Source organism: Acipenser ruthenus, chromosome 7 (assembly GCF_902713425.1).
Source record: "Acipenser ruthenus chromosome 7, fAciRut3.2 maternal haplotype, whole genome shotgun sequence".
In the NCBI taxonomy this organism is placed as follows: Eukaryota; Metazoa; Chordata; class Actinopteri; order Acipenseriformes; family Acipenseridae; genus Acipenser; species Acipenser ruthenus.
Window position 1 is genome coordinate 50,278,978 of NC_081195.1, and position 25,439 is coordinate 50,304,416.

The 25,439-nt window shown below is 35.3% G+C and overlaps 1 protein-coding gene and 1 pseudogene across 2 annotated transcripts; one reads left to right on the forward strand and one right to left on the reverse strand.

The window, feature by feature from the left end:
• Window positions 1–5,263: 5,263 nt before the first annotated feature.
• On the forward strand, window positions 5,264–12,971 carry LOC117415032 (E3 ubiquitin-protein ligase Hakai-like). 2 transcript variants are annotated; one of them, XM_034024941.2, is made up of 6 exons: window positions 5,264–5,427; window positions 6,473–6,640; window positions 9,835–9,935; window positions 10,075–10,158; window positions 11,051–11,124; window positions 11,508–12,971. In XM_034024941.2, exons 1-6 carry the CDS (start codon window positions 5,415–5,417, stop codon window positions 12,595–12,597), a joined length of 1,530 nt encoding a protein of 509 aa, XP_033880832.1. In that variant the 5' UTR covers window positions 5,264–5,414; the 3' UTR covers window positions 12,598–12,971. The 2 variants fall into 2 exon arrangements, with proteins under 2 accessions (XP_033880832.1, XP_033880833.1); XM_034024942.2 differs by having other exon boundaries at window positions 11,523–12,971.
• Window positions 12,972–15,133: 2,162 nt separating this feature from the next.
• On the reverse strand, window positions 15,134–25,123 carry LOC131737612 (chloride anion exchanger-like; annotated as a pseudogene).
• Window positions 25,124–25,439: the final 316 nt, after the last annotated feature.

Below are 25,439 nucleotides of genomic sequence, written 5' to 3' on the forward strand. Positions count from 1 at the left end.
TGTTTGTTTTTTTGTTTTGTAATTGTTATTAATAACATTTTACAGTTTTGTAACAAGCTAATTCATATTCTCATGATTTACATCTGATTATTATTTTCCAATCCTAGAAAGTTCCAAACAGGAGAGTCGAGAGAGTTTAGGGTAGAGATATCAGAAAGATATTTTCTACTAAAAATGCCACAGTATTTATAATTTATAATACTATTGGAATGACATATTCACAAACATTTAGAAAAATAATATATAAATAATAAATAATAATAAATAATAATAAATAATAATACGGCACTGTTGGCTTCAGTGTTCCAGGTTCTAGGGTCTATGTTCAAATTTCTTTTTATTATTATTATTATTATTATTATTATTATTATTATTATTATTATTATTGGTAGTTCTGCTGATTAATTTAGTCACTATACTACTGAAAAAGAGAAACAACCTTTCAGACTGAATCTGTGTGCTACTTGAAGGCACAGTCACAGGGGAAATATGTTTTGTAACAACTGTATGTGTACCATCTCTCCTATGGTGCAGGTCTGATTTCAAGATAAAAGTGCACATTCCAGAAAGTGAAACCAATGTTGATGTAAGTGTTCAACACCAATGCATATCAGGAAATACAGTACAGATATTGCAGTGAATTTCAATAATCTAAACACTGGTGGTTTTAAATACAACTGGCCTATTTCACCACAAAGAAGATTTTTTTGTGCCCCTTGTTGTACAGTCATGTAAAAAATTCAATAATAAACAACATGAAAAAGAGCAGGTATATAGAGCTGCCACTGTAATCATCAAAATACACCCAAACATCAAAAATGGATTTAAAGGGTGAAGAAGGAGTACACTTATGATATACAAACATATACTTTAATATTAAAAAAAGAACACTGTAAGAAAAATACCGTACAGCATGTACTGGAGTAGTGGTTAGGGCTCTGGTCTCTTGACCAGAGGGTTGTGGGTTCAATCCCAGGTGGGGGACACTGCTGCTGTACCCTTGAGCAAGGTACTTTACCAAGATTGCTCCAGTAAAAACCCAACTGTATAAATGGGTAATTGTATGTAAAAATAATCTGATATCTTGTAACAATTGTAAGTCGCCCTGGATAAGGGCATCTAACAAATAAATAATAATAATAATAATAATAATAATAAATGTACTACTAAGTCTATCCACTAGATGGCATCTTTGGGTAGTGAATACATTATTCACTGGATATCCTCAACTTTGTACTATTAAACCAGGTGTATCGGTTATATTGGAAATAAGTAGCCCCCACAATAACTTTGGCTATGAATTTATGGTGATGATGCGATTGTTCTCTGCAATAATGAAACACATAATGCACATTAAAGAAACAGGCTTGTAACCAGGAGGTCCCCGGTTCAAATCCCACCTCAGTCACTGACTCATTGTGTGACCCTGAGCATGTCACTTAACCTCCTTGTGCTCTGTCTTTCGGGTGAGACGTAGTTGTAAGTGACTCTGCAGCTGATGCATAGTTCACACACCCTAGTCTCTGTAAATCGCCTTGGATAAAGGCATCTGCTAAATAAACTAATAATAATAACTGAAAGTGGTTAAGACTGGTTCTGGTTTAAAAGAGGCCTTAACTACTGTCAAATTAAATGATGTCAAAGACATTTGAAATCTAAAACTTGGCAATCTATTGAGATTTGTCAAAATCCCAGCCAGTGTGATAAGCACATACGGATACACAGAGAGCTGAAATGTGAGTGACAGGCCTGTTCAAATAGAGGCCATGTAAATATAATTTTTTGGTGAACCAGACACTGTAATCAGCATTGCACCTCCAGCCTAATTGGGCCAGCCATATCTGACAGCCTGAGAACATAATTATATTTTAAACTACATTTTTTATTTCAAATAAAAACACACATTTTCTATTCCTGTTGAAATTTATTAAGATTTACAAAAATCTAATTTATAGGTGTAAGAAAAAATATTGTGACCGATCTACCTTTTTACTGATCTTTTGTGTAAAAAAAAAAAACACTTTCTACTGCAACAGACCCTGTTCATGAGGACATTCTCACAAAACCTGTTTCATTGTCCCTCTGCAAGCAGGTTCATTCAGCTGGGAGTGAGAATGGAGGATACATACATACATTGGCAAAGCACTACTCTGTGATTATTTAATACTTTATACTGTATGTCAATAAAAATGTAGCTAAACTATTAAAAGCATTTCTTTATACAGGTAAAAGGGTATTGAAAGACTTTGTACTAACACCTATTGTGTAGATTTAGGATTACAAACTTCAGGAACACCATAACAGTTGAGGGTTCACTGTTGTGTAGACCAATTTCCTGTGTACAGACACACACACACACACACACACACACACACGTGTGTCATATATATATATATATATATATATATATATATATATATATATATATATATATATATATATATATACAGTGCATTATAAAAATTAAGCTACATTAAAATGAGCTATCTAACTTTACTTTGTTCTCTTTGTCCTGATGTGCTTGCTTTATTATTATGTTATATTAAATGTATCTTCTCTTCTTTCTCCATTTCTCCTGAAACATGTCTGTTTTTTTTTTTCTCTGTCTTTACTACCTTTCAATCCCACATGTCCATTGACTGAAATCCTGAAATTACCTAAAAACTGAATTTGTGTCATTAACATATAGGTTTGTGTGGTGGGGTGCCCCGCTCCTGTGCGTATGTTGTGTTTTATGTGGTGTGTTATTCAATGTACCATTTGTAATTCAGTAATATGAGAGAATTTGTCAGGGGTCTGAATACTTTTGCAAGGCACTGTATATATATATATATATATATATATATATATATATATATATATATATATATATATATATATATATATATATATATATATATACAGACGTGCTCAAATTTGTTTGTACCCTTACAGCTCATTGAAATAATGCTTCATTCCTCCTGAAAAGTGATGAAATTAAAAGCTATTTTATCATGTATACTTGCATGCCTTTGGTATGTCATAGAATAAAGCAAAGAACCTGTGAAAAGAGATGAATTATTGCTTATTCTACAAAGATATTCTAAAATGGCCTGGACACATTTGTTGGTACCCCTTAGAAAAGATAATAAATAATTGGATTATAGTGATATTTCAAACTAATTAGTTTCTTTAATTAGTATCACACATGTCTCCAATCTTGTAATCAGTCATTCAGCCTATTTAAATGGAGAAAAGTAGTCACTGTGCTGTTTGGTATCATTGTGTGCACCACACTGAACATGGACCAGAGAAAGCAAAGGAGAGAGTTGTCTGTGGAGATCAGAAAGAAAATAATAGACAAGCATGGTAAAGGTAAAGGCTACAAGACCATCTCCAAGCAGCTTGATGTTCCTGTGACAACAGTTGCAAATATTATTAAGAAGTTTAAGGTCCATGGAACTGTAGCTAACCTCCCTGGGCGCGGCCGCAAGAGGAAAATCGACCCCAGAGTGAACAGAAGGATAGTGCGAATGGTAGAAAAAGAACCAAGGATAACTGCCAAAGAGATACAAGCTGAACTCCAAGGTGAAGGTACGTCAGTTTCTGATCGCACCATCCGTCGCTTTTTGAGCGAAAGTAGGCTTCATGGAAGAAGACCCAGGAGGACTCCACTTTTGAAAGAAACACATAAAAAAAGCCAGACTGGAATTTGCTAAAATGCACATTGACAAGCCACAATCCTTCTGGGAGAATGTCCTTTGGACAGATGAGTCAAAACTGGAGCTTTTTGGCAAGTCACATCAGCTCTATGTTCACAGACGAAAAAATGAAGCTTTCAAAGAAAAGAACACCATACCTACAGTGAACATTCAGGGTGTCACTGTACTTTTGCCATATCTTGCTTCATAAAATCTTATACCTATTTTTGAAGAGGGGACAACTACCTATTCAGGGATACCAAGATATTGAGTAAATAACATCTTCTAAATACGAATTGTCTATTTAAAATACCACTAAAGATTTTAATGAGAAGCCCAGCTCACAAATGGGAATGGCTGCAGTTGTGACATGGCCTTCTCATTCAAATATTTTGATGACTATCTATTCAGTCATCCCAAAATATTTAGTAAGAGGTATGAGCGAGGGAAAAGGTGGCAATATGAAGTCAATCTTTCATGCCTTTGGTAAAACCCAACATGATGTTAAGAGTTAACTGCATCATAAGTAGTCCTTGTCTCGCAATAACTATTGCTCAGGACATGGTTACTCAAACTATTATTAATTAAGAGAATAGTTAACACTCACCGTAACCTTTGATTCATGTCCAAGGACACCTGCATGAAAAACAAATTATATACGAATAATCCTACTGACAGTCAGCATTTGCCATCAAAGATCTAGATGACTGTCAATCGGGTTAAAGACCACCATGGGCACTGAGGATGGCATTTATTTGTGTCTTCAAGGTGATTCAGTTGGTTTAGTTGACCATTCCATGATTACTGTCAGGGAGCACTACACTGGACTTTGTGCTAACACAGGTTTGGGGGGAAAATCTGATAGCTAGCCTCATCACATTACCCCTTCTTGCCTCTCACCGTACAAGTCACCCTAAGAGGTAACTGGCTTGAACTGTGGAACAGAGGATACACATTGATTTTCATTCCTCTGGATCTTTCTGAGTTTCGTTGCTACAATATAGAACATCTATAATATTAATCCATGTGTCGTTATCTGAGCACGTAAAATCCTAACTGATAGCACCTTTTAAATACATCACAATTATAAAAAATAAATAATTGTCGTTTGAATTAAATCAGTCATAAGCAGGAGTCGCAAAGGGCTTTGCGAGAAGAAACGAACCTGCCCCTATTGCAGGTTCAAAATGCATTGGCGACGTCTATTTCTCTATTAAAATGCCCCTTCTGAAACTCAGGCCCATAGTGTCGTAAGTGCCTAAATAATCTGTCTATGAAATTATTACTGATTACAGTACGATCAAACAGAACTGTGATGTCTATTTATTAGACACAACGATGTAAAACAAATTCAAGAAACACATATACATAACATGACAGAATTACATAATCATAGGTTGGCTCTTAAATTATCTTACAAAATTAGAAATTAGAGAAAAGTCCGTTTCTTCTGCTGCCTGTCTAATGCTTTGTATTACCCGCCACATCTGAGTGGGCTCCAACAATGGCACCTGTAGTGATTACACGCACTGAATCGTGGGATAGCACGATTGCTTGTATCATCTTTAACAGACACACACACACACACATATGTATTCCTATCCCTGCTCTGCAGGCTACACAGACGCCTGTTGATGCAGTATATTTTGTTAACCCATGTGATTGTTGTACTCTTCCTGTGATAGCCCTACCTAAATCCCTCACTTCCGCTCCCAAAGTGCAGTGCTCCAAGTCATGGACCAGAATGGTAAGGAGGGAGACTTTCTCCTCTTTTAACATATGTTTATTGTCAAAATAATACATATTAACAAAACAAAGGAATACACATCGTATTTGTGTAGAACCGAGATACATTGAACAATATCGAATCTAGACGCAACGCTGCATAAATGTTACATTGAACTGTTGCGGCCTTGTGTATAGTCTCCCTCAACGCATCCTCATATTGAATTCGAAAAGGAGGAAGGGCATATTTACTTGTTGTAAAGTGCATGTGTTCTGCTGTGTTTTTGCTGCTCTAATACGAGCATACACAAGTCATGGCGATATTATTTACAACTATGCTCAGAAGGCTGTAGAACTTGTTGATTTATAGAGAATGCGGCAGTCATTATTGTGTTTTGCAGTCGTAACAGCATTATTGTTATGGGTGGGAAAGTACAAGTCACTTGTTCTTTGGTTTAATTTGCCACGTTCTTATCACAGCGTTTTTTTTAATGATCTGGATTTGCATTTATGATGAGAATAATTGACTCATTCTGACTTTTTTTATGATTCGAATGCAGTTTACACAGGCTAAGAATGTATCTGTTACTGTTCTATTTCTACCCTTAACCCATTAAGTACCAAATTACAGTCTTTAAAACACAAGCTGTATTTATGTAATTTGATACGTGATTTTAATTAATGCAATTGGAGTAAGTTATCATAACAATATAGTTAGAGAATTAAAATAACAGGTAGATGTCGATTAAAAACACTTCAGAAACTCTCAAAAGAATGAGAACAATGGCACTTACTGGGCTAAGAACATTACTTTTTGGTATTTTATAATGTCTTGCATTTTTGGAAAGTTATTTAATACATGTCAGTTACTGAAAGCTGTAAATAAAGCTTTTGATTTTTAAAATAAGCCGCAGTACTGTGGATTTCTTTAACTCTTTTTTTCATTGACAAGCTGTGATTTGGTGTTTGTACTGTTACTTGATATTGGTGATGCATTTGCCTTTTTAAAATTAATTTATTTCATGAGACTAGTCCTGACAAGCTTTTTTGTTTGTTTATTTTTGCAGACAATGATTTGCAAGGTACAGATGGGTCTGGATCTTTGGGTGGCCCTGATGTTCGCAGGCGAATTCCTTTAAAGCTGATCAACAAGCAAGTCATCAGAAACAAACCCACCGCCCGGCCTCCAAGAATCATGAACCGAATACCTTCCAAACCACAGAATGTGGATGAAGGTAAGAGAACTGCTCTTGGGCAGATAACACTGATAAGAAAACATTTAAACAGCAAAATTATAACATGGAAGTCACTGGGACAGAATTAATGCTGAAAAGGTGTTTTTGCTGATGAATTTATAGCTAACATCACTATATACACTTTACTAGATAGTTAGTTTTATAACATTATTAGCCTGTGTTGCCTAGCTGCACAGATTAGTGTTGCTTACCCAACATTCTGGACCCACCCTCAGATTGTTGGGTGTCTTATCGGTTCAGAATTCTTTGAATTAAGTCAATCTAGAGATTTAGTAAATAGTGATACATTTTTGATAAAAATTTTTTTATCAGAGAACATTTTTTGTTATCGGAGAATTTCGTGGTTTTTTTTTTTTCTTGTGGAAAAATATAAGAAAGCGTAACATAGCTGAGGTAAGGGTCCCCAATAATTTACTTGATATGGATGCAATGTATGTAGCCGGAGCGCTTTATTGAAATCGATCTTATGTGATGTATTTAATTTTTTAAAAATCATACGTTTTTTTCTTGTAATTTTTTTTTTTTACCTTTTAATACCTTGCCTGTTATGAAATGGAAGTTCATCGCTTTGTGTCTTGTAATTTTTTTTTCTGACTACTTGCACAGAAGATCAGATTACTTAGCTTTACATACAGGTTTACAGGGTAAACGGAAATTGACCAGTTTTACAAACAAATGTCTGCGATTAATTGTTAGTCCTATTATAAATTATTTTATTTAACAGATCTTGCAAGACTCGCAAAGATCACTAAAGCATAAATGACAGTGCAGCGAAGGATAGCGTAGAAGACAGTACTGAATCAGAATCATTTCCTCCAGCAGGGTGTAGTGTAGGTGTAGAATAGTGGTACTCAATTCCATTCTCTGGCGGGCCAGATAAGGAAATGTCCAAACCATAGGGGGCCATTGGTGGGGGGTTGTTTAAATGGTCAGAAAATCTTACTATCCAATCACACTTTACATACAGTAACGAAAACGTTGCAACACTGCACTTGCACCAATCAACTAATACATCTCAGAAATAACTACTTAATATGATACAACGTTTGATTGCCATTAATAATAAAAATAGAAAGCAAATATCATTTCCTGACCAGTATTCAAACATCTTGCAAACAAATAATTATACAAATCTCACTGTAATGCTATTAAAACAGCATGTTATTAATTTTAATTTTATTAAAACTAGAAAATGTTCTGACAATTACTGCGCAGCAAGCACTCAAGTTAAGTAACGAAAGCTCTTATGTTGTATAAGCATCTTACTAAGCGCCTGATTAAAAGTGTAGCACAGTGTTTAAATATGCATGTTCTAGCTCCAATGTGTTTAAAAGTAAATGAAAAGTTTCTAATTTAAATACATGGCATGACAGTAAACAGAGGGGAAAATAAACAAGTGCATATCCACCGTGCCATCTTTGAGAGGCGTGCCGCAGGTGCATTTCTTACTGTTGCCAAACAGGTTTTTTTAAGCCTAAATAAAAGTCTTTGACAGGCTCGGTTTCTTCTGCCAATTTCCTGTGCCTGAACACTTACTGGTGGCCGCATTGCTAATTTTCCTAACAATATTTGGTTTATCATATGCAAAATATAGGAAATAGCACTTAAGTTTTTTTCATGTATTTCTATAATAAAATCAAACTGTTTCTCATTTTAAAACATACAGCAGCCCTGCTCAACTGCCCAAGACTGTCTACAATAAACTGGAGTCAAACATCTGGTGTTTTGGAAGATTAAAAAAATAAAAATGTTATTGCTCTGACAACAGGTCAAACGTAATAGGTTAATCAATCATCTAATAAGTGTGATGTGATTTTCGAGTGATGTGCATTACCTGCAGCTGTATCCCTCACTTGCCAAATCTGAAGCATCACTTTGTTGTTGGTTTTTATGTTAATCCCACACATCACTTGCCATTTTATTATTATTATTATTATGATTATTTTTATTTATTATTATTATTATTTATTTCTTAGCGCCCTTATCCAGGGCGACTTACAATTGTTACAAGATATCACATTATTCCCATGTGTTGCTACGACTGTTTATGTAAGGTGTGTGTGTTTTAATTATTATTTTTTTTTTTTTTTTACATTTTGACCACTTTTTTAAAACTTTTAAATTGCATTCCCTGCCTCGATGGCGTCACATGTACCGGCATGGACCTCTCAGAACTACATTTCCCAGCATCCTCCTGCTCACAGATGGATTTACCAGTGAAAGGTTTTACCTGATTAAAAAAAAAAAAACTGATTGTTCAAAATTTAAAATTACATAACATGGCTAGGCAAAGGTCTGAATGCAACTACCAACAATTACTAGGCACGAAACCCCAGACCCACAAGCAGATAAGAACTTGAAGCATATGTGGAAGCAAAATCACGGTCAGCACATACTAGGATAGAAACAAAAATGATATCCCTCTTCCCACAGTATATAATGAGTAAAAGTTAAATACATTAATATTCTTTTATTTTTTTTACATTTGCTTTTGTAATTTCTATATATTGTGTATAGAAATCAGTGGTCACGAACCCAAAATAAATATAACTTTTCTTAACTTTAATATAGTGTTTCAAACATATATTAACTAAATAAAAGGTCTCATGAAATTATATAACAAACATGCACATCAGTGGCGTGCCGTGACAAAATGGACTGGGGTAGCAGAGTCGTCGAACCTCACATCCCCTTCAGGATACTCCTAGACTCTTAAAAAACCTCTAGTAAACCCTGTAAGTCATCTTGGATAAAGGCGTCAGGCAAATGAACAAATAATAATTAGAGTAGTATGTTTCATAGTATAAGCAAGGCTTTTTGTTGGTGACAGAAAAGTAGGACAGTATCCCACTACGCTTTTTATCAGACATTACTATCAGTGGTGTCGTGGTAAATAAGTTTGGAGTTTAACAGATAGATTGAACAAATAAACATGAACAGATTGATTGTTATTGTCTTTTCCAATGAGCACGCAGAGAGACTGACATATTGACCCCCTCACTGAAGAAAATGTCCCCCTAAAATGTTTCCCCCTCAATCTGCAAGTCCTGAAGCAAACACTGTATATATTCACACACACACACATACGGTACATTCTGTATTGCTGTTTTACACTGTTTGCATTTATTTTATTTTTCACCTCTCTTAGTCCTTAATTTCTTATTTTCTTACAGAAGGTTTTGGTTACAATGAGGAAGAGCGGTATGAGTGCAAAGGTGGAGAAATGTTTGGAGGAAAAAGAAGATTTCCAATTAAAATATTCTGGGATTGTAAGGTACATTTTATTGACTGCCCATAATAATTCATTTCTTACAAAGCTTTAATACAAAACTGTTTGAGACCTGCAACACTATTAGTAGGACTACAGTATGTTGTGTGCTTTAATTAAACTTGAATTCATTTTGTTCTTGTAGATAAATTTGATTGGAGAAAAAGATGACACACCTGTTCATTTCTGTGACAAATGCGGTCTTCCTATAAAGATATACGGACGCATGGTAAGTCAATTATTACACCCAAACTCCTGTGATGAATGGGATGTACTATATATTGTAAGGACTTAAGCCTTTGTCAGCGGCAAACATTGAGCTCACACGGAAGGCAGAATGGGGCACAAATGCACTTAAATTTTAAAGAAAAACCATCTAGTTTTTATAAATATATATTTTTTATTTACCAAACACAATTTCGAACTTCAGGAATTATTTTAAAATTAACATTTTGTTAAACACTTTCTATTCTGCATATTTTGTAGTAAGTGCCACTTGCTCGCTATTGTAAACCCTACAAAAATGAGAAATTAACTATATATAAATAACAAAATTGACAGTAATGTGTGCCTGAATATGAAGGCGCCTTGCAGCGGACAAAAAACATGTCTACCCTCTTACCTGGTCCCTAGCAGACTAGCAGTCGCCACTCGTCCCACTGTCCTAAAAAGCTAAAATAAAGATAGCCCTCCTATCTTACTCGTCTCTCTCTCCTATCGCACACAGTCCTTGAAATTTTTTATGTACAAACGTAGACACGCGGTTTGATGCTTTTATCATTGTGAAATTGTAATATTGGTTTTGTCTGCCAGCACTAGCTTGCGTTGGTACTGTGTTATTGCGAATATGAAAGACATATAATTTTCGCCACCCTCTAAAGGTGGAAAGGGGTTCAAATGCACCCAAAAAAAAATACCACATGCACTTTAAAGAAGGATTTCTCCTGTTTCCCGAAAAGGATGTTCTTGATATCCAAATAAAAGTAAGGGATTAAAGTTTACTCGCATATAAGGAAATTCCATGATCTTCAAAGAGTCATGAGATGTTCATTTTAAAATTGTTTGTTGCTGACGAAGGTTTAAGTAGAAATCTGAGTTCTTTTGCCTGTTTGTATTCACAGATTCCATGTAAACACGTTTTCTGTTATGAATGTGCTGTTATCTACGAGAAGAAGTGTGATAAAATGTGCCCTGGGTGAGTGACTTCATTTATTTATGTTCATTGGAAGGGGTCAATTTATACCATACAGTAACATTTACAGTAAAAAAAATTAATAAAGTGTTTTAGTAGTAAAAGAAACCTGGTACATAATCAGGTGTGTGTTATTTACTCCAGATGTAATTTATTTGTTGGTTAATTCTGTTTTTAATAAGTATTTATAAAAACAAATGTTTTCGTTGGTGTTATCAAATTGTCAATTAAAACTGAAGACCATCTATAACATAGATGAAATTGGTGTTTGCAGCAACAGACAAAGATCAATATCTCTTAAACCAGGTGTGTAGCTAAACCAGTAAGTTAAAGACAATGTAATAATTTGGATGTTGTTAATATCCCTCACTAAATCCTAAGGACAGTTTATCTCTTTACAGCTGCAATGACCCAGTCCAGCGTATTGAGCAGTGCCTGCGAGGATCTCTCTTCATGTGCAGCATCGTGCAAGGCTGCAAACGAACCTACCTGTCTCAGAGGGACCTGCAGGCACACATCAACCACCGGCACATGAGAGGAGGGAAGCCAGTGGCAGGACGCCCCCAGGGGGACCCCCTGCACCTCCCAGCCTTAGCAGGGCCTCCGCCCTCAGAGCTGAGTGAGCGCTTCCTGCTGCCACCAGACAAGCATCACCTCACCCACCTGGGGGGCCCCAAGCCGCATGTCCTGATCCCACCACCCCCGATGCAGCATGTGAGTCATGAGCACTACAGCCAGCCTCACGAGGACCTTCGAGGGGCGCAACCTCCTCCCTCTTCCTCGGACATGACTGCCCTGGGGCCCCCGCGCTCCGTGGGCCAGGAGACCTTCCGCATCTCCACCGTCACCACGCGTAAGCACAGCAACCTCATCACCGTCCCCATTCAGGATGACTCTGCAGGTTCTGGTGGCCGTGAGCCCCCACCCCCCGGCCCAGGCCCAGCTCAGCATCACCACCCCAATGAGTATCAGGGCCAGCCTGTTGTGTCACACCCTCATCACATGATAGCCCCGCAGCAGCACTATGGCCCACCCCCACCTCCTCCTCCACCCATCAACCACCCCATGCAGCACCCACCCCAGGCCTCGGGGACTCCTCACATGGTCTACAGCCAAGCTCCACCACCACCCATGTCATCTGCGCCACCACCCATCACCCCTCCCCCAGGACACATAATCAACCAGATGCCACCATACATGAACCACCCCCCGCCCGGCCCACCCCCTCCCCAGCATGGCGGCCCACCTGTCAACGCGCCTCCCCCACGTCATTACAACCCCAGCTCCATGCAGCAGTTCTCTGAAGATCAAGGAACTCTAAGCCCTCCTTTCACCCAACCAGGAGGACTGAGTCCAGGCATATGGCCTGCTCCCCGGGGACCTCCCCCTCCTAGAATGCAGGGCCCGCCTCCTCAGGGTCAAATACCTGGACAACACCACCCAGATCAGTCAAGATACCGGCCATACTACCAGTAATATATGAATAAATAGAAGAATGTAGGTGGCTGTGTGTGGGTGGCTAAGTCATAATTGATTGAACATTGTTTAAGAACAGCTTTTAATTATTATTATTTTTTTATATTGGAAGTCTAAAAAAAGGTTAATTAGCTGTTACGGACTACCATAACTCTTGAAAGTGCTGTGTCTGACTTCATGCATAATGCCTAAAACATTTGGTCTCATTTTGATAAATACCCTTTTCACCAGGCAGATTGTATCCCAGACTTCACATTATCAATATTACCTCCTAGAATAACAACGTATACTGTACTGAATTTTCTTACAAATGGTGTTAATCTGAAGATTTTGTTTTGTTATCCTGTATTAATAAATTTGAAAATGTGAAAATATGGTGCTGATGCTGTTTTTTTGTTTTTTTTTTCAATATACAGGGTGATTAAAAAGTACCACATCAATGATATGGTGCGTTTATGTGGTAAACTTACTTTCTAATCGCCCTTTGTGTGTGTGTGTGTGTGTGTATGTATATATGTTTGCGTACGTGTATTGACCTTTATATGAATACTTCCACTCAAGTACTTAAATGTGGATTTCAAAGTTATAACCAAACAATGTAAATGTTTGTTAATAAAATAATCATTTATTTTTATTGAGGGTTGGGCATTTGTGTTGAATGTTGCTGTTGAAATTTAACAAGGTTTTCATTGTCACATTCCATTATGACCACTCTCTTGAGTTTAATTGTACAATGTAGCTAACATGGCTAGTAAAAATCTGGAATGACTCAAAGTAATATGCAAAGCTTGTATTCTCTCCATCCTTGAGGTATGTCTGATTTCTGGCCTTCAGTTCTTATTAAGATGCTGGATAAAAGCCACATTTATGGACTTCCTAATGTACTGCATTTGAAGCATGACTAAATTGTTTAATAATAATAACTAATATGGATCTATCTGGTTACAAGATGGTGTCGTTCTGATTTAGTAATGTGTCGGGTTTCACAAACAAGTATTTAAATGATCGAATCAAGACTGCAGTTTCTTTGCTATTTATAATGAAGACATTGAAATACTTCCAGTTGAAACATTTAGCTTTTTAGTATTAATTCAGCAGCAATGAGTGTTTAATAGTTGTGGATGCTATTTATAATACAGGCTATACCTTCAGAATTGCAATGTCTTTTTAAGAAAGTATATGTTGTGTTTATGCTGACTGCAGCAGGATTGTATGAACAAAACTTAAGACCATTCATTTTCCATTTCAGAGGAAAATGAATAGGAGAAAGTGTAATTTGGTTTGTGAAAGCAAATCCATGTTTCAATGATATGGATGTGTATGTGTGGAATATTTTACATTTCTAAATTGCATCTCAATTAATAGAACATGTGCAATTTTCCTTAAAAGCATTCTCTGATCCCTTTAAACCTGCTAGAGAGCTCCACACCAAAAGTAATATCTTTAAACTCCTCAAAGAACAAAAGAATAAAAAGCATACTTTTTAAGGAAATAATCAAAAACGGTTTAAAAAAAAAAAAAAAAAAAAAAGCTTAAGTAAAATACACATTCTATGTCTTTATTGACAAACAGGTGTTCAGTTTTCCGCTGCTCTAGATATATTGTAAAACATTGTGGCTGGTACTTTCCGTAGCTGGGACCTTCACACTGAAGTTGAAGTGATATCGAAATTGTTGAAGGAAAATGCCAGCATTTAATAAAACGGTTTGTGTTTATAGGCTAATGAAACACATGTAAAGTCAATATACATCCGCGTGAGGGGATCTTGTATGTACTTGGCAATGTACTGCACTTTCTAGTGCTAGTGTCTCCTAATCATTTCAAATGCTGACCATGATTTTTATTGTTATGGAAACTCCTCAGGCAAAAATCTAACAACTACATTTTTCCCTTCTGTTTAGTTACCTCTGACCAGATCATCACAATATGGGAGTATAGGGAGGCAGTCAGTACAATGTCAACATGTTTGCATGTGAATAGTTGTCATTGTCATGTACTAGAACGGAAGTCATTGTATTTTATCTTGCTCTTAATTGTATTAATACTTGTACTTGAAATGTATTTTTGTTTCCGAGTGTAAGTCGCCCTGGATAAGGGCGTCTGCTAAGAAATAAATAATAATAATATAATAATAATAATAGGGTGGGTGTAGGTCCAGATGGATGGAGGGTTGCACTGACATATTTGTGAATTCAGCTTTTAAGCATGATCACCCTTTTATATACTGTATCCATTGTTTGCCTTTTTAAAAAAAAAATTTCCAATAAAATCAAACTTTTAGGCCAATGTGTTGGTTTCAAGTCATTGATCGAGGAAGGAATTTAAAGTATTTGATTAGAAAGTCAGCAGTCAGAGTCAAGATTAGTTAAGTTTAATATTAACATCAGCAGATATCGCTGACAAACCTAGATATTTGCTTTTCTGTTTTAGACAGGCCAATTCTATCTATCTATCTATCTTTCTATCTACACACATTTATTGAAACTTTTACCAATATTTTAGCAAACTTACTTAATTTACTCAAATGAAACAAAAATGGTTTTGCATTATTATTATTATTATTATTATTTAGTAGATGCTTTTGTCCAAAGTGACTTACAGAGACTAGGAGGTGAACTATGCATCAATAACTGCTGCTGCAGAGTCACAATAGGAGCTCCTTTTACATTTCATCTGAAGGACATTTAATCAACAAATGAAAGCATGCTGTAGCTTGAGCTAGGAGTCAAAATAGTTACACAACATGGCTAACCCTGTTACCATTATTTTTTTTTTGTTTTTGTTTTGTCTCTGATAAATACCTAGTCATTGTTTTCTACCTGATAACAAGCAGCTGTTCTTGTGGATATATTCAAATTATCACATCCATTTGAAAGTACAAATGGAATAGCATTCATTTTCAGGTTGATGAACACCCCAGATTTCCTTCAGACGTTTACATTTTTTTCTCAGAATTTGGACCCTGTAAATGCAACCAAAATGTCATCAGTAACTGAAGCAAAAAATGATCAGGTCTCAAAACTGTAGTGGGCCACTTGAATAACTCACCACATTCTCCCTGTTTCTCAAATTTCCACCCCCAGCATGTTGAACCGTGTGGTCATCAACCTGCATTGAAACGTTTGCTGTTTATTCAGTTTCTACAACAGTTACTGTATGACAGGGTTTCATAAATTGTTCTGACATCTAGGGAGTTACAAAGGCAATACAATTATTTATATTAAATGACTAAAGCAAACAAATAAATAGCACATGAGTGAATGCTTTGTTAATATGGTACAGATACACCTAAACAAAATCACATTGCGATGATTCAGCAAGAGGTATCCATAATATAATGTTGACCTCTTTTTAACACCTTTGTGTTATCTCCACTTCAGTCTCCACTATTCATTGCTTATATTAGACAACAAAGAGTTAAACTTTCCCATATTATCTTTTTCAGATTCGATTTTGTGTTCTGTGTCTAAAAGCAGAGTGTACTGTAACCAGATGTAGTTGGTGAAGGTACACACCTTTGCTGGATTTAACTCCTCGTGGCAGTCAGGGTGCTACTGTAAAATGTGCAGCATGGCATCATGATGGGTCAGGTAAAAGATGGAGCTCTTTATTTCATCATCAAAGAATGAACATTGTTCTAGTTTTTCAAGAACATTACCTGCAATAATGAAGAGTCTTTTAAATGCCTATACATTTCACCAGTTCACTTCTATTGCATAGATCACCTACACTCCCTCATAAAAAACTAACCTGAATGATCTGAATGTATGCTAACAAGTTATTATTATTATTATTTATTTATTAGCAGACGCCCTTATCCAGGACGACTTACAATTGTTACAAGATATCACATTATTTTAGATACAATTACCCATATATACAGGTGGGTTTTTACTGGAGCAATCTATGTAAAGTACCTTGCTCAAGGGTACAACAGCAGTGTCCTCCACTGGGGATTGAACCCACGACCCTCCGGTCCAGAGCCCTAACCACTACTCCACACTGCTGTATTTATAGTTCTACACCTTTTTGGTGAGCAAATGTGTGTGTGTGTGTGTATATATATATATATATATATATATATATATATATATATATATATATATATATCAATGTAAGTGTTCTGAATAAGACTCTTAGCTTCTTTTATGGATTGCTGTATAACTCAAAGTAATGGTACTTACAGTCACACCCAACAATGTAGACCTCCACGTCGATCCTGATTAATTCTTTCAATGACTATAAAAAATTTACAGGTTTTAGTCAATATACTATAGAAACTATGTTATATTTGTAACAACAAAGTACTCTTGACTAATTATAGAATGAAACTGTACTTTGACAAGCAGTGTTGACAAGCATTAATATGGACAGTTGCCATAACATACAGGCAGCATGGTTTCCCCTAAACCTCTGAAAAAAAACAAAAAAAAGAGAAACATTTTTTCCTAAATTACAAAGCGGTCATTCTAAACCAATCATTAATTGGAAATCAAAATGGAAATGTATATTACCGCTTTGAGCCCCTTCAAGGCTGAGATATCCACGAACGATACAGCTCCGAAGTCAAGGATGATGCTATGCAAATCAATCTTGGGGACCTGAATGGTGACTGGGAGTTCAGCATTCCAATTGATCTGAACAGGCAAATCCTCAAAGTTAGTGGGCTGGTCAAGTTCCTCAGTGTTCCACTCATCTTCTGAAACATCACCAGCTCCAGGACCTACGCAAAAGAAACCGTTCTGTACAGGAAGAAACACAATTCAAGTAAACAGACTATCTTCACTTGTCATTGTACAGTGCCTTTACCACTACTCTCTATGTGACACTATTTATTCAATTACTTAACGTACACCAAGTAGTTCAAAAATGGATGTATCAAGGTCAACACGGGAAACAATGTTATCCATTGTGGTCTTTTACTGTCAAAAAATATATAGCTATCAAAGTTTAGAAAATTCATCATCGGGGAACTATAAATTACTAACCATTTGCTTAGTCTAGATTTAACATACTGTCATTGCCACTTTAGTTCATACAGGAGAATAAAATCTAAATGACCTCACTTCTAGCTGTTTTATAATTTAATGTCCTCGTCACCAAATGGCATCGATAAGAACTTTTGTTTTAAGTACCTTTTACAGCTACTTTACTAGAGTTCAAAGTTGAGATCATAAGAAGTGCAATGTAGAACTTACTGATGTTATCTGCAGCTCTCCTTTCTTTAAAAGCGTCTTGATTTTCCTTAAGGCCTTGTTACGCTTTCGTAAGATTCTCAGTGGATTAAATCCCACCTGAACAGATATAAAAGAAAACCTTTTGTCTTTTGGAAAATGCTACGGTGCAGTGCATCGCTTTACCAGGCCAATGAGTGTGAACATTGTTTCACACTTAATCAAATCCCATGCTATCTGTTTCTATTCTGGTTCTTGATAAGTTAAGCTTTAGTGTATTTGATATGCAAGTACATATGGCAATCCAAATTATCATTTAGAGATATCTCTAATTGCATTGAAATATTTAGAGATATCTGTAAAACATTTCAAGATATCTCAAATTGAATTCCAGATATCTTTAATTGTGCAGTTTTTAAGATATCTAAAATTAATTTAAAGATATCTCTATATCAATTTGAGATCTAAAAATGAAATAAAGTTATCTCAAATTGATTTACAGATATCTTTAAATACTATGGAAACCATATGGATTGTGCTAGCATGGTAAGCCAAACTGTCATTTAGAGATATCATAAAATGAGGGTTTTAAAGATATCTCTAAATAACTTCCTGTTCATTTAAATATATCTGTAAATCATTTGAAGATATCTTCAAATAACTTCCTGTTCATTTAGAGATATCTCTAAATCATTTGAAGATATCTTCAAATAACTTCCTGTTCATTTGAAGATATCTTTAAATGGACAGGAAGTCAATTGAAAACATAGAGCATTTTCACAGGAAGTCATTTTGAGATATCTTGAAATAGCTTCCTGTTCATTTGAAGATATCTTTAAATGATTTAGAGATATCTCTAAATGAACAGGAAGTTATTTTGAGATATCTGTAAATGATTTAGAGATATCTCTAAATAAACTGGAAGTTATTTGAAGATATTTTCAAATGATTTACAGATATCTTTAAACGATTTAGAGATATCTTAAAATGAATAGGACGTTATTTAGAGATACCTCTACATTATTTAAAGATATCTGAAAAGTATTTAAAGATATTTCAAAAACATTTAGAGATATCTTTAAATTATTTAAGGATATCTAAAAATGCATTTTAGATATCTCATTTAAAGCTCCATTTAAAGATATCTGTAAATCATTTTGAGATATCTCTAAATGTATTTTAGATATCTTAAAATGATTTAGAGATATCTTCAAATATTTACAGATATCTGGAAATGATTTAGAGATATCTTCAAATATTTAGAGATATCTCTAAATGATAATTTGGCTTGCCATAAGTACAAACTTGCTACTTCCAAGCCAGCAATAAATAACTTGATTTTAATCTTAAATAGTTCTCTACATACAAAAGCAGTACCCAACTTTACCAGCAGGTGTCACTGTAGGTAACACTGTACAAGCAATCATTACTGTTTTAAAGATGGAGGCTTTATTATGGCAAAACTGGTGTGGCTAGTAGCTTTTAAAAAAGAGAAATGGTAAAAAACATGAATAAATAAAGCACCCCAATAAGGAAAGTAGCTTACGGCAGCAATTAGCTTTTCTCTGAAGAATTCAATGTTGGCAAAGAAAATTGGTGATGGGCATCTAAAGATCTTTACTCCTTCAGGCTCATAGATCTAGGAGAGAAATAAAGAAGTTATATATATATATATATATTATAACTTATTCAGACTTATATTAATTAGAAATATCTGTATATACAAAATATATGAATGCAAGTCTGAATAAGTTATATTAGTACTTTAAGGAAGAATAGATATATATTAGAGGGTTGTGTTAAAAATACTTCACAGACCAGATGCGCTTACTCATTGTCCATCAAGCTATTGTTCTTTGAAATACTTAGTGTGCTGTTTATTACTTTATTTTCCCTTTCTCCTTGGAGATTCTAAGCTCCATAAATACCATGTATGTGCCAAATAACTTATTTTAAAGGTAAAGTAGGCCAGTGATTTGGACAACACACAGGATTGGTCTTGTGGCATAGTAATTTTGTACTTTGGTTATTTCTACACTGTACACATTACCCTGACTGTACAACAGCTCAGGTTGTTGGGGAGTTCCAATTCCAGCAAAAACAAAGCAGCTGTAATTTTGATATCAAATTGGCCTTTGAGTACACATGTCTTAGAGCATATCCTGCGTATATGCAGGAAACAAAACAAGCCAAAAATATAAAGGTATTTTTTGTGAAAGATAGATAGTTAGATTACTTACACTAATGTAATCTTTTCTGTCCCTGTAAACATCCGTCCCCTTGATGTTGGCCAGAACAGAACAGCGTGGGCTGAAAACATTCAATTAGCAGATTTTACTGCAAGATTCTTTTACAGTATGAATCAGACTTTATCACTTACCACAAACATAGGGTTAACCTAACTTCTCAACAAAATTGTCATCTGTGTTCTTATATTATCTTAAAACAGACACATCAATAATCCCCAGTTTAAATTTTTACTTACAATTACGTTCTAAATATAACTGTCACAAGTTCAATTCCTAAACCAACTGCCAATCCCAGGTCAAGTCCAAGAAACACTGAAGCAATGAAAGTCACCAACCAGACCACCTGTGAGAAAGAAACACTTTTTGGATTTTTGATTGTTTCCATTTTGTGTTGTAGTGCAGAAAACATAGGTACAAAGCCCATAATACCTTACTGACGGTAATATCTAGTCAAAAATCTATTGTAGTACCACTCATATAAGTATATAACACTCCCAGAAATGTAATAAATGTCACCTACTGATTACTAAAAAAGGTTGTAGAAAACATGTTTGCACATAATTGCATTACAGTACATCGTATTCCCCACATTTAAGTGAACATTTGTATTACATACAATATGATATAGCAATACTTGAGTTACTCTACATTTATTCAGTAAAAACTCTTTAAATTATTTAATGACAACTCTACCAGCTTTGGATAGTGGGTCATTTGTTAAACTGTGGTGTACCCATCTACTCTATATAAATATTATTTAAAACGTGTTCTTAAATAGAGCAATTTGTAAATTTATGAGTGTATCTGGGTTGCAGAAGGTACCAGTTTCATGTTACCACTAGCACCCTACTTACACAATCAGGTCTGTCCTTTCTCCAAAGATATGGGATCTCCCTCATTTGCATCAACATCCCCTTCAAATTTACCACCACCAAAGCACTCAGAACAGACTGCAAAAAGATAATTTAGAGTCATTATACAGAGCTAGAATCGTAGGATTTAAATAATAAAATGAATGCTTGACAACCAGCAATAAAGCTGGTCTTTTAGGAAGTACTGTCATTTTCAGAATATATTGTGTACAATTTTACAAATTGCTTCCTACTCAAAGTGTGCAGTTTTCTATAGAGTAGTATATAAGCAGGATGTAACATGAAGCAGCAATGTCATGCATTATACCTTTCATTTTTAACATGCTAATTCTCACATTATTCTACTTGAACAATTCAAAGCTAATCAGGGATATAATGGTGAGATACCTGATCAATTTCAACATTGTAACTTTCTTAAAATATAACACATTTCCTGGACCAAAAAGCCAGTAAGTAAACAAATCAAAATACTGTAACTTTACCTTTTGAAGTGGTTCTAAAAGGAATCCAATTGCCACTGTGGTTATCATTGCCAATAAAGCTGAAATCAGACCAGCAATCTGCAAAAACATGACTTTGGTTCACTGTACTGTATATATTTGTATTATTTGGCATATAGCATGTGAAGGTGATCTTGGCTGTTATTTTAGTCAAAACCAGACATCTTTTCTTATTGTACAGAAACGTTTAACTAAGACACATTCTACTGGTCAGATTATAGTCATAGTTACTGTATTAACAACTTCCCTATTGGTTTAATCTCTGTCAACACTGCAAAAATAACTCCATCTGGCTGACTGCTACCACAGTCTATGAAAGAAAACTCAATACAGCAGAGCTCATATCCCACTTTTAAGACTTAGTATTGGGTACTGAAGCTATGTAATTGTTGAAAGTAGGGTTTTGTTTATGTATAGTTGATGTTTATATTTGTGAAACATGTAAAAACAAAAAACAAAAAAAAAACTATTTAGGTTACCTGTGTTTTCCCCCCTGTGCATTCCTGCACAGTGCTCCCCTGCACAGTGCTCCTTGAAAGGGAAGTACTAATTGTAAATCCTTTGAAAGATGAACAAAATATATTGCTGACACCAAAAGCTATTAACTCCTGTATCAAAAAACAAACATGTGGTTGATGTGTCAGTCAGATTATAGTATAAAAACACAATTGTTTGAGGCATACAACTGCCCTTTTACACCATTTCCAAACTATATATAACACTTGATTTACCATTATTTCATACTTTGTAATGATGTGAAACCATGATAATCATGGTGTCTGTTTACTGTTTTATTTAGTTTTGTTTCAACTTGCACATCAAATATAAATGCAGAAAACTTGGCTCTAGCATGTTTTGTTGTACAAAAGCTTACCAGTATAGGGCAGCAGTGTGGAGTAGTGGTTAGGGCTCTGGACTCTGGACCGGAGGGTTGTGGGTTCAATCCCCAGTGGGGGATACTGCTGTTGTACCCTTGAGCAAGGTACTTTACCTAGATTGCTCCAGTAAAAACCCACCTGTATATATGGGTAATTGTATGTAAAATAATGTGATATCTTGTAACAATTGTAAGTCGCCCTGGATAAGGGTGTCTGCTAAGAAATTAATAATACTAATTTTTTTATGACAGATTAACTCTGAACCACTAAAATAATTAGTTTAGCCCTTGCAAAGCAATGGCCTGATATATTGACTCAAAGTATATTGCCTAATATACTAGTTTAATGGCTTAAACAGGCAATAATGAGATCAGTCAATCACATTAGGTATACTGAATGTAAATCACACTATAATAGAATAGCACATATTTCAAAGCTTACCTGATTGCCATCAATAACATAGTCATGCTTAACAGAATATACTTTGGCAACAGAAAAGGCTACAGCAAATCCAACAATCGCCATGGAAAAGGCATCCATCGCACTGCTCTGGAAAACTTCTGAACTAGGTGCCAGTGGCATCTGATATCTGAAAAAAAGGAAATGCACCATAAAACATAACTGAATAACGTTCGGGGGCCCAGCAAGGTAATTATTTGTACAGAATATGATTCATATCTGAAATATTTATAATAGTTATTTGAATGTAACTGCTTACCCCTTTGTTATTTCTCCAACAACATCTACTTTATACAGTGTTTTGAAATCAAACGCATAGGATACTCCACATGCTATGATGGTCTGTTATATAAAAGTGATAGAAATATACATTCTTTTTTCCTCCTCCAAAACAAACCTCTAGCATATGCATTATTATATCAGCAAAGGCATTGCATGCAAATATCAATCGTGATAAATTAATAATGTGCATTTGAGGAACAGATGGCTCATCTTTTGCGTGTATATAAAGTTCTAATAATTCAGGGATACTGAGACATTTAGAGTGTTAGTTGGTGATTTCTTCTTCTGAAATGCCTCTGTAGCGAACGCTCTGCTATTAAAAAATATAGCCAGTTAAGGATACTGTACTACAAGAAGACATAAGAAAAGTCTCTTTAGTATGACAAGTATAGAAAAACCCTGAATCTCAGAACTACATTTAAAATAGTTTTTTCACTGATTTCAGAACATGTTGCACAGCAATATACTTTATTTTAAGGATTTAAATTATTTTGGTTCAATTCTGGTCCTACATATTATTATCCTATGTATTGTGTGTAAGAATCATCACTTATGACCCAGGTAAAAAAGCTTCATGCAGGCTCCAAGGTTAACAATACATGGGTGATTGTGGCAATGTGCCCCGCCCCTGTGTGCATTTGTGTGTTATGTGTTGTATGTTGCGTGCATGTGTTAATGTTGGTATATAGAGATTGGTACACGGGATATAAACGGGTCTGTGTTTCACGTATATTTAAAAAGTGTAGATTTGTATTTAGGCACGAGGAGAGCACAAATCACTTCACGTGCTGGTTAAATGTAATATGTGAGCACGGGGTTGCACAGAATTAATTCACGTGCTGGGATTCAAGTGAATAATTAATTAGTAATTGAATCCCAGCACAACAGTATATATAGAGACACGTAGCATGCAGTCGGGGTTGGGTGTTCGGAAGAGGAGAACGGGTGAGAGAGAGAGAGGAGAGTTAAAATAAGAAAAAGCGTGCAAGAGAAGTGTTTTGTTTGTACTCACCGTGTCTGTTTGTCTGTCCGTGCACCGTTTGTTTAGTGTTAGTCGTTTTGTATGTCTGTTTATTTTGGCGCAAGTGCCGTGTCCTGTTTTGTGTTCAAACCTTTTATTTTCTGTTTAATTATTAAATGCTGAGCGCAATCACGCGCCCAGCTTATACCAAACCACATCTCTCTGTTTATTTATTTCCTGGCTCTGGTCTGACACCACCCACTCCGGCCGTCTTTGTGACAGTGATGCAAAGATAAATGAGCTTGAATAATAGATTAAATAGGCTGTTGCTATCAAACTAACACAATAGTCATTTACATTATTTACAAACCTAAAGAGTGCTGGCAGTAAAGTGTGAAAAATCAATTTGGGAAAGATGAACTTGAAAACAAACTCAACTTATTTTTGTAACAGTTCCTGTTTTGTTTGTTATCAAAACTGCACAATGCATAAAACTACTGGATACACTGTCAACATGGACAGCTCATTCAAAGATAAAATACACAATATGTGTTGTTCCCTACATTATAAGAAGTGCTATACAGTAGTATACAGTATGTTAGTGGTCTACCAAAACACATGTATATTATAATATAATTGGCAATGCTATGGGACCCACAATTAATATAATCACATTTCAAAGATTTAGCAATTCTTTAACAATTCAGTTCCATCCCATCTGTCCTGTGCTTCAGTACTTGAATACATTTCAATACACCAAGCGTGTCTCCTTTATCCTGTGTTATTTCTTTTTTTGATCAAGAAATAATTTAAAATCTATGTGTACATTACATCTATCACCAAGACTGTCTTCTTTAAAATCGTTTCATAATGTCAAAATATTTTAGTAAAATTAAATTCCATGACCACTGTCTATGGCAGAAATAAATATGAAAACATTTATATAACAAATTTAGTTTAGCAATATAATTGTACAAATATAATCTATATAACACCTCAAGTAGCAAGCGAGCATGTATAGATCTGTGAAACAATCCTCACCTGTGACTGTAACGAACAAAACAACTTCCAGAGTCCTGAAGTGATTTCCCTTTCAGGTATACCCCAAAGAAAACCCAAGGGAAATCTGAGTCCCTTATGATTGCACCCATCTATAAATGCCTTTGTGTGCCCTATCTCATCTTTAATAATTAACAGCAATGTTTTTTTTACAAGAATCTTGTAATTTCTCTTTATCCTTGACCATTGCTCTTATAGATAAAGGTTTGGCTAGGTATAACATCTTGCAGAAGAACTTTTCATTAAACATTAAAGACCAGAGGATACAGTGGAAAAAAGTTTGCCTGTTACACTGTATCAAGGCAGCCACAATGAGTTACATATTCAAATTACAGCTCCATATGCATGTACTGAATACTTCAGAAATATAAAATCTCAATCCCATGTCCCAATAAAGCAAGGCTTTAT